This window comes from Sardina pilchardus, chromosome 14 (genome assembly GCF_963854185.1).
Source record: "Sardina pilchardus chromosome 14, fSarPil1.1, whole genome shotgun sequence".
Classification (NCBI taxonomy): Eukaryota; Metazoa; Chordata; class Actinopteri; order Clupeiformes; family Clupeidae; genus Sardina; species Sardina pilchardus.
In genome coordinates this window covers 15,828,090-15,838,069 of record NC_085007.1, presented here as the reverse complement: position 1 = coordinate 15,838,069, position 9,980 = coordinate 15,828,090, and the positions used below count along the sequence as shown (strand labels likewise).

The window sequence follows — 9,980 nt, the reverse complement described above, 5'->3', positions numbered from 1 at the left end:
CTGAGGCAGGATCAGTAAGCCTATAGCAGAGCTGCCTTACCACTCCCTGTTGTAACTGCTGTTCATGAAGTCAGCGCCACTGTAGACGAGTCTGTGTGGACTCGACTGGCACGTTTCCATGTAAGAGCAGCTTCTAGGCATTTTTGAGGCATGGCTGCATCAAATTGAAATGTAATGTCTTGGGAATGTGTGTGATGCATGAATGCAGTGAATTATGTTACTTTTCCCTGCTGACTGTATAGGCTTATATTTGCATAAAGTGGCATGTAGGCCAAATTATTCAAAGCATACAATGGAAATCACAAAAACCTAAACTTATAGACAAACTAACTAAAGACAAACTAACTTTCAAATTCAAATTCTTGAGATGGAGCATCTCGTTTTCGAGGGGGTCCTCAACATGCACCAACTAACTAACTTCAGCCAATCAACCAATAAACCATAGATTAGGTTGTACTTTTAATGAAACATGTTGGTGTAAAGTTAGCAGGTGTGGCTTATCTGTGCAGGGCTGTAGCATTTTTGAGGTTGAAGGTTGTGCTTTGCAGATGTGCCTCTCAGCCCTACAAACACCCCCCTACCCCCTCCCACCAAAGCCACTGGCTTGTGCTATAATTACCGTAGAGGTCTGGCCTGTAATTTACTGTTTTCTCAACTTCCAACTTCTCCATGGACGTAAACAAGCTACGGGTTAGCTATGAAATATTGATTAACTTGTACAATTAGACCATACATTGATTTAAACATATAGCTATATTACTGAATAAAACTATTGGCTTCTTTACTAAAAATGCAGACTCTGGCCCATATAAATTTTACTCCCATTATTTCCTATAATGAAATTTTCTCAGAGAAAAGTATAGTATCCTTATGTGTACTCTCTCACATTAGAGGTTTATCACATATTCAGATGGCAAGTTTAATCATGTCAGATTTTGTCTCTCATGGATCAAACATGTGAAGACAGCCTCTCCGTAAATTCTCCAAAAGTAGCCTCTGGCAGCTCACTTGACCTAGTGCTTATATGTATGACCACAGAAAGCAGTAACATTTACAACCTTAGAGTGCGTAGATGTTTTTTTGAATTGATCTTAGGATGCAGAAACATTCACGATCACAATGACAACATAACTACGTTAGATTTTTATGGGGATCATTGGAGGAGGGATCTCTAGTCTTAACAGATGTTTGTTTATTTATTTAATAGCATATTCTTAAGCTTTTGTGTTGTACTTTTTATATACATTGTTGAATTCATAAATATGCACACAGGAGCATCAATGCACACAGGAGACTTCAAAAATCATTATTCATGCTATGATTGACACTGATAATGCACCTTGGCCATGAAGTTCCTCAGAGGAGGACACATTTTGACGGCCATGTTGTTGGCGCTTTCCCTCCATCTGTATGATTACAGAGCATCCTTTGTGTAGCTAAGAGGAGACTACATACCGTACATTCTCTAGCTGAGAGTTCAGAAAAAGGGCCAAAAATTGCGGGTTTTCAGCGTCAGAAGTTTCCATCTCAAGGGAAGATATGCAACTTGACAGGTAGGTTGACACAAATAATTAAGTGCCTTTGTTATTAAGGTGTACCACAAGGAGGATGTGCAACCAAAACAGAACATGGGAGGTTTCAAAGTATGAATGAATGTGTGCACTGATAGCATGCCTTGCTTACATTATGTAAGACAAAATGCTTGAAATTCAGTATTTTTGAAGTGATCATGCTTTAATGCAAAATTAATATTTACAATTAAACCCATCACTCAATCTTGGCCATATCCTTTCCAGTGTGTGTAAAACTTGCATAATGTGAACCAATGTTTTACCACATTATTGTGGCATACACATTTTAAGTGTATGACTATGATTCATACAGGTGCAATTTCCCACTAAAACGCCCCTGAAGAGCTTTTCACACACACACAAACAAACAAAAAGCATTTCCCTAGTTGCCCTTTTATGAGGTCTAGTGCCATGCAGGCTCCCTCTGCTGGAAAAGGACTTGAATTAGGCTACATGGCAGCTCATACTGTGCATCATGAAGGTCTAGCACATCACTCATGCCCACATTTCTGATATGAGTATTCATTGTAGGCTACTTAATCAATACCAATTAATTCTAACAATAACATTTATTTATAGCTTGAGTGGGATATTAATCCTTGCCAAAGCAAAGGATAACCTTGACCGCCTCACCTGCGTTGGCGCAAACCGATTTGGAATAAATACACGCGTAGGAGTAGCTCTCATTCAGTGAAAATAAAAATAGTACCCAGTCTGCAGAATCAGATATATAACCTTTTATGGTGATACCTCCGTATATTTCGCACTGTCACCCCCTCAACGTTGATTGGGCAGGCTTGAATGCCAGCCTCTCCGCAAAAGTAGGCAGAGAATTTATAACCGAGCTGACAGCGATTCCCCAGACATTCTGGTACCTAGGCTACTGATAACGTTGAGACCAGTCTATTAATTTACGGGAGGGAAACAGCAAACACACAATGGACTGTCAGGATGGGGATGACAAGTGAGTCGTTATTACTATAACTGTCTCACTAATAACTGTAGTTACAAGCTGTATTAGGCTACTAATTTATTTAATTGATAATTATGAACTGTTCGTAATTTAGTCAAATATTGTCGCGTGTGTAAATGTCAACTACTCTTTTCTTGAGTGATTGTGTATCCAAACAAATAATACATATCAATATTGTAAACATTTTCCCGCAGGCCTTTTTTCAATGAAAATGATGAAGATATAGATATTGATGACTGGACTATTCCCGACAAGGATCTCATTCAAAAGATGGTGAAGCAGATAGAGTATTATCTATCCGATGAGAATCTTGCCAAAGATGCTTTCCTTTTGAAACACGTCAGGAGGAACAAGATGGGCTACGTAAACATAAAGTTACTCACATCTTTCAAAAAGGTGGGTATTTTAAGTTTCTTTTTTACTTATTTCATACTCTGTAAGTTACCAGTAACAGGTGCGCTGCAGGCAGATGCAGCGCACGAGCGTCGGTGGATCATCTTATCTTTAAGCAAGTAAGCTAAGCATCATGAAAACGTGATTTTTTTAAAATTTCTTTCAGATGAAACAACTGACCAAAGACTGGCGTACCACAGCCTATGCCCTGCGCCGTTCCAGCAAACTTGAAGTCAATGAGGAGGGAAACAAAGTCCGGCGATTAGAGCCGGTGCCAGACGCAGTTCTCTCCCAAGTGCCCAGCAAAGTCCTGCTGATCTGGAACGTCTCTGCACTAACTGCATCAGTAAATGCGGCTGACCAAATCAATGGTTCGGACGCCCGCCCTCGTAGCACTATAGAAATAGCCATCAGTCTTTTAGAACCCTTTGGAGCCATCAGCACTGTGCGAGTGAACAGACCAGGCAGAGAACTTCCATCTGAGGTCCAGAGATACAGTTACAGGTACCCTGAGCTGTCCACAGAAGAGAGTGTTCTGGTGGAGTATGAGGAGCTGGAGGGGGCAGGGAAAGCTTACCATGAGCTGACTCAGACCGACAGCTCTGTGAAGGTAGTCCTGGTGGGCAGGAGCTCTAAGAAGAAGAAGCTGATGATGAATCAGGATGCGTCCTCCGTGGGCTCCTTGGAGGAGAGGACGTCAGGTAAGGGCATGGCCATCCTCAACCGGCGCATGGAGCAGCTCCAGTCCCGAGCCGAGGACTCCTCGGCCTACAGCTCCTCGGAGTCCGAGTTCGCCTCCTCGTCCCCCCTCCACGTGCCCCGCTTCTTCAGCGGCCAGGTGGTGGGGGGCTTTGGCAGCAGCCCCTGGGGCAGCCCTCGCTCCAGCCCCAGGGTCCTCCACGCGCCCCTCCCGGGACCCAGGGTCTCCCCTCTGCTCTTCTCGGAGATGTGGGGCAGCCCAGACACCAGCCCGGAGCTGAGCAGACGGAGGAGCCCAGAACAGTGCTCCGACAACCCAGCCTCCACCCCCACAGGCAGCCCATGGGTGCAGCGACGCAAGCTGGCAGTCATACAGACCCCCAACAACTCCTCCTCAACAGAGGACATTTGTGCCAGGCAGAACCGGGGCATCGGAACAGCTAAAAGGGCTTTAAATGGGGACTCGAATGTTCCCCATGGGGTTCTTCGGTTCCCCCATGGTCCAGATGGTACTCGTGGGTTCCACCTCACTGTGGCTAGAAGAAGGTTTCATCACCCACTCAAAATTTAAATGAACTGATTTCATGAATGTCTAAATGTGGTGAGTTAACATGCTGTCGTGCTATTTATTATTAAAATGTTTCAGTGAAAGTATCTAATTTATTCTATTTATGATGGTGTTACATAAATAATTTCATGCTGTCTGTACAACACTCCCTTGCTAATACAATAAATTGCACTTTGAATGTATGGACTGTATACTGTATGTATTGTACTGTACTTGTTCAATGTCTGCCATACGCAATAAAAGATTATATTTGTGTATTTTGTGGGTAGCTCTGATCTATATTAATAGAAATCAATCCACGTAAAATAAGTGGTAGTGGTTCAGACATCAGATCCTCCTGTTGAATGTTGGTCTGTCTGACCATGAACGTCCCTCCACTTGGAACTCAGCTCACAATGCCTACTCCCACACGGATCCCTCTTACAGACAAGTTTTTCTCTTCAGTATCACGACTTCCTCTCACTCTCTTTCTGAATTAAAAAGTTGGTGCAGCCTATCTGCTCGCCCCATGTTTTATTTATAGCATCCCCCCCACCCCTCCAATAAAAAAAAAATAAAGAGATGAGGCCGTTGTCCTGATTCGGTTGAGTTACTGGCTCCAAGTTACTGTAAGCGTTTATGAGTCAGTCGCCATGACAACCCTTGCACTTATTCACTGATGATAGCGGCTGCCACCTCTCTCTCCTCGAGCGGCTTCAAAGGCCTGAGTAGATGATAACTCAATTGGCAAGTTGTCAGCGGCATCTAAGGGTCACGATTAATTTGTTGCAATGTGATCCATTGTGCTGTCAGTCTGAGGGGTAAAATGACAAGTCCCCGTCTGTGTGAGTCAGTCCACTCAACTCAAAATGCTTGGAAACAGGTCGGCGTTATCAGCCGCGTGGAGAAACAATAAGCTAACAGGTGCAGGTGCTCTGCCTCAATTTGTCTGGAAAAAAAGCTGCATGTTCAAGTAGAGTTCTGTGAATCATGCCATTCAATGCACAAAATAATTAGACTTGATAGATGAAAATAACTTAATTGGACACGGTCTCAGTATGAACTGTATGTGATGTTCATTATCAAGCTTGTTTTCCTTCTTCACAATGAATTCATCCTGACCTGTCTGAATGGAACAAACAAAGGTCTGATCTGCATTACCCTGATCCAGTGATGAATGCATAAAATGTTGAGCTATGAAAATACATTTGTTTAGGATAATTAGACTGCACGGTCACATGAAAGGACACACAGCCATACAAAATAAACAAATTCAAATAATCAGAGCTTTCCAGTGCTGCACTGACACAACTGAAACTTCCTCATAACTGTCAAATAAGAAAACAGAATAATAACAAAATCGATTGTCTTGGCAAAAAAGGGCAGATTTTAATCTGTAATCAGCTGCAATGTCATGCAACTCAAATCTGACACAAAGTCTTTTATGACCTTCCACAATGTTCATCAAAGGGAGACACGGCTGTCAAAGACTTGAAAAGAATGACGTAAAAAATATTGTTTTCAAATGCAAAACAGATTGTACTGAATTAATAGTTAGTGCTTTCTAACGGAGACTGCTGCACTCCTTCAACTCTTTTTATATTCATGACAAATTGAAAAAACAAAATACAAATATACACACACACTCACACAAATATGTGCAGTGTTTGACACCTTACAATGGATCAGGGTTATATCAGCAGTTAATTAGCAATAAGCTTCCCCAGCTACACACGCACACGTTTAAGTCATACAAAAGTTTTCCAACTAGGAACGAAACATGAACAGAACGCCACTTCCGCACAAATAAAAGTGCACCAGATGTAAGTTGATGGATAAAGCTTTCAGATTTGTTCACACACTGAAATTACTCATGACTGAATGTCACGGCATTGTCCTCTCTACGCAATTCTAGTAGAAGTAGTGTACTGTACGCACAAGAGGGGAAGCAGGGAAGTTTTCATATATAATTTTAGGAGATGAGTCAGAGCCTCAAAGAAGATGCTTCAAAACCAATTCCTGCCTTCTGCATTTCTACAGACCCTTCCACCAGAGAAATCCCACGGACGCAAGTAACTTTCTAATCACAACTTCAGAAGAAATTCAGTGCTTTCGTGAAGTGTCATGCTCACTAGCCAAAGGCTCACTAGAGCTGTGTGGGGCCGTATGTCCGTTTGGCCTATGATGGTCATTTTGTTTGTTTTGTTCGTCAGGGCAGCAGCAATGCCACAGTCTGTGTTTACCCACGAGATGCAAGCACATAGTCCAGTCACATCAGAAGACCTCCAGGTCATTGGAGTTATAGACCACTGGCGTGTCCTCTGTACCAATGGCAGGTTCCACGGTGTCTTCCGGAACTTCCTCGAGAGACTCCAGAGCCTCGTTGGTGTCGCTGGCAAACGTCTCTCTGGAGACGTCGTCGTGCTCCTGCAGGTCGAGCGTGTTGAGAGCCTGCTTCATCTTTTTGGCCACAACGTGTCGCCGTCGCTTCTTCGCAGCCTTCTTGCCCTGGCATTCTCTCTGGTTTTCCTCTTGAAATATCTCCTGTTGGGTTTAATCATTGTTGGGTTTACATATACAGGCAGCATTACTGTACCACACTGTTCATCACACATGTGAAGATGAGAGCTCCTGTACTATCTGTTCAATTAGAATAGATGACTACTTCGATAAAACAATGAACATAGAAATAGCAAGAGTTTGTTCTCTTACATCACAGAATTTCTAACACAGAAATAAAGAATTTAATCACAATATATTGTAGAATCAAACCATAATACTAACTGTATTGCAGAATGTGAAGAACTGCAATGATATTATATTGTAGTCAGAATATCATGCTAGTATTGCATCATCACATCTGTGGCAATTACCATCCACACAGTTATAAGTGTGTGTATATGTATTCTTTATTGCTTTCTTTTTATTTTTTTATTTTATCATTATTACTATTATTATTATTATTATTCCTCTTTGCTCATCTATGCTTTTACCTGCTATTACTGTTTGGTTTTTGTTTATGTAAAGCACATTGAATGACCTCTGTGTATGAAATGCGCTATATAAATAAACTTGACTTGACTTGACTTGACTTATAAGTGTACTCACAAGTTCTAATATGCTGGGGTTCTTTTAATTTACTTCATTTGGAAATGTGTGTTATTGTTCAATCAACATAGATCAGAAAGAATGAACACAGATACCTTGACTTGTTCACGTGTGATGCTTGGAGTGTTCTTCATAAGATTCAGATAAACACCTCCAGGCGTTCGTCTTCTGCTTCCATCCTGCAGAAAGAAGTCGCCAATTTAACGTTACGCAAGAAAAAAAAAATCAAGGGTAGGGGCTGCAAGGACAAGCATTGTTTTGCTTCAGGATTCTGAAAAAGCATACATTCCTGCTTTTACTTTTGTATTGAATAATGATAGTAAATATATTCCTACAAAGAATACTCACCACAGTGTACAGGCCACCATTTTGTTCTATTGTTGCAGTCTCTGACAGGAGTTCAATAGCTTTCTTATTTCCAATGACATTCACCACACGCTCGATAAGATCCTTTTTGGGCTCCATTAGTCTGCCAGTGAAATAACAGATAAATGTTTTCTGTTGCTTTTGCTTACATAATCAGTACCTGTAGGTCAGAATTGTCATTACATTATCTTATAGCTATTAAACAAGAGAATCTAAACCGTTGGCAATCTCTAGAAAATCCACCAAATGAGTAACTCCGTCAAGGAGTGAAACCTCATGTCTTGATACAGGAACTGTATCTGCAAGTCATGACCATGATTAACTCCCATTACTGATCATATGTCCCACTGCCTATGAGCAATCTTGCTATCTTGAATTTCCCCTTGGGGATCAATAAAGTATCTATCTATCTATCTATCTATCTATCTATCTATCTATCAACTCACCTGTGAGCGATCTCATCAATAACTTTCTCCTTCGGGTCGTCCTCCGTCAGCTCATAACGGCCCTGGAAGTCCATCTCAGCCCTGGGCCCGAGCCGCTCCTTGGCAGACCTCTTCCTCTTCAGGTGGCCATCGCTGTCGTCACTGGGCCCCTTTTTCTTCATGTAGTCCTCTAGCTCGTCGTCCAACATGGCCGACTCGTCCTGCTCCTGCCGCTCCCTCTCCAGCTCTCGCTCGCGCTCCATCATCTTGCGGGCGAACACGTAGTTGTAGGCCTCGCTCTGTCTGCTTTGCGTGTCCAGGTCCCCTTCCAAACCGATAACGCCGAGCTCGGTCGCCATCACGTCTTGGTTCTGCTCCTGCACCACGGAGCCCCAGATGTTGTTCACCTTGCGGCTTGCCTGCGCAGCAGCAGCAGATGCGCCGAAAGGGAGCGCTGGGGTCCTGGTGGGCCCCGAGGGGGGCGGGGGAGCGTGCGAGCACTTCTGTCGTTTTGTTCGCCACAGCGTGGCGTCTTCGTCGGAGTCAGAATCACTGCCGGAGGAGACTGCGGAAGGCATGTTGCGATAGCCTGTAGCGGACGGGGCCGGCTTGGCAGGAGCACGGCTCTGGAAGGACTGGCTAGTGAACGCTGGGGCTGCTGGCATCTGAGGGTGGGAGACAAGTGTGCAAGGCTTTGAAGATGGTACAATTTCTTAGGTACAAGGATGTAAACAAATTGGTTGAAGTGTAACATGCATTAACCTTACATTAGGCTCTTCTCATTCATCTTTTTATCTATCCTCCCTCCCTTCCTTCCTTACTCAGTCCTCCGGCTCGTTCCCACTGATCTATAAAGAACACTGGATAGACTCTCATTGTTGCCGCCCCATCATTCTTTATAGATCAGTGGGAACAAGCCGGAGGGCCGAGGAAGGAAGGGAGGATAGATAAAATGACGAATGAGAAGAGCTATAATCAACGATGTTGCCAACACACTCTTAAAGATCCATGTACAACACACTTCACCAGAGAGGGTTAAAGCGGATCTTTGACTTCACTATCAACATAATGTAGCTAGTTAACAAGCCAATCGGGATATTATTGCATTACCCAAACAGGAATACCGTTATATGATCATTGAAATAAAGATGTGTTTCAGTAGAGGTTACAGTTTCATCTTTGGATTGTTAACTTTCTTGGCACGTGACATCTTGGCTAACGTTAGCTGTCTGTCTAAACGTTCAAGAACGTCACCACTAATATTCTGCATGAGGCTAACACTAGCTACCTATTGAGTGCAACATGATCACTGAACTTCCACAGTCTGTGTTTAATACTATCAATCTGTGGGTAGCCTTTCAACCTTACAAGACATTAGAACAGAGACGTTATCTGTTGGCAAGCCAACTAGGAATAACTTAGGAAGCAAGTTAGCTAACATTAGCCAGCTAGACTTGCAAGCAACCGGCTCCTTAGCACCTAGGAGGGAAATGCGTGCTCATTGAATCTTTTAATGGCTGTGACACAGACTTCAGCAGTGATGTTATTACCTGTCCACGACGATCCACATTTGATCCCATTTCTGAGTCTGAATTAGATCCAGACAACTCTCCATCTTCAAGCTCTTCCATTGTATCTCTGTTCTCACCCGCCATTTCTCCTTGGCCGGAAATAGTGCTACGCAATGACGTAGTTACGTCAAATGCAACACAACACAGAACATTGCCATGGTTTTCTTTGAATATTTTAATTGAGTAGTGCATTTGAGAGGGATATGTTCTTCTCACTATTTAGCCTACTCTTACTAATAAACCATTCCAAATTTAGTTTCTCATCAACTTAAAAACATAGCAGAGGATGGTTTCGATCCATCGACCTCTGGGTTATGGGCCCAGCAC

At 42.9% G+C, this 9,980-nt stretch overlaps 2 protein-coding genes across 2 annotated transcripts; one reads left to right on the top strand and one right to left on the bottom strand.

The window, feature by feature from the left end:
• Positions 1 to 2,450: 2,450 nt before the first annotated feature.
• LOC134101007 (la-related protein 6-like) lies at positions 2,451 to 4,453 on the top strand. Its single transcript, XM_062554542.1, has 3 exons — positions 2,451 to 2,535; positions 2,739 to 2,940; positions 3,104 to 4,453. The coding sequence occupies exons 1-3, from the start codon at positions 2,510 to 2,512 to the stop codon at positions 4,205 to 4,207; spliced, it is 1,332 nt and encodes a 443-aa protein (XP_062410526.1). The 5' UTR covers positions 2,451 to 2,509; the 3' UTR covers positions 4,208 to 4,453.
• A 1,094-nt stretch (positions 4,454 to 5,547) lies between these two features.
• Positions 5,548 to 9,790, bottom strand: phax (phosphorylated adaptor for RNA export). The gene is made up of 5 exons (XM_062555121.1): positions 9,633 to 9,790; positions 8,104 to 8,747; positions 7,640 to 7,760; positions 7,387 to 7,470; positions 5,548 to 6,727 (listed from the first exon to the last, which is right to left on the bottom strand). Exons 1-5 carry the CDS (start codon positions 9,735 to 9,737, stop codon positions 6,458 to 6,460), a joined length of 1,224 nt encoding a protein of 407 aa, XP_062411105.1. The 5' UTR covers positions 9,738 to 9,790; the 3' UTR covers positions 5,548 to 6,457.
• Positions 9,791 to 9,980: the final 190 nt, after the last annotated feature.

Bases quoted from the DNA above. Each gene is read 5' to 3' on its own strand.
- LOC134101007 (XM_062554542.1), top strand. From the start codon at position 2,510: ATGGACTGTCAGGATGGGGATGACAA. The intron at 2,536-2,738 runs GTGAGTCGTTAT...ATTTTCCCGCAG, and splicing joins TGTCAGGATGGGGATGACAA to GCCTTTTTTCAATGAAAATG. The intron at 2,941-3,103 runs GTGGGTATTTTA...AATTTCTTTCAG, and splicing joins TACTCACATCTTTCAAAAAG to ATGAAACAACTGACCAAAGA.
- phax (XM_062555121.1), bottom strand. From the start codon at position 9,737: ATGGCGGGTGAGAACAGAGATACAATGGAAGAGCTTGAAGATGGAGAG. The intron at 7,761-8,103 runs GTGAGTTGATAG...TTTCACTGGCAG, and splicing joins ATTGATGAGATCGCTCACAG to ACTAATGGAGCCCAAAAAGG. The intron at 7,471-7,639 runs GTGAGTATTCTT...TTCTTTCTGCAG, and splicing joins ATGGTGGCCTGTACACTGTG to GATGGAAGCAGAAGACGAAC.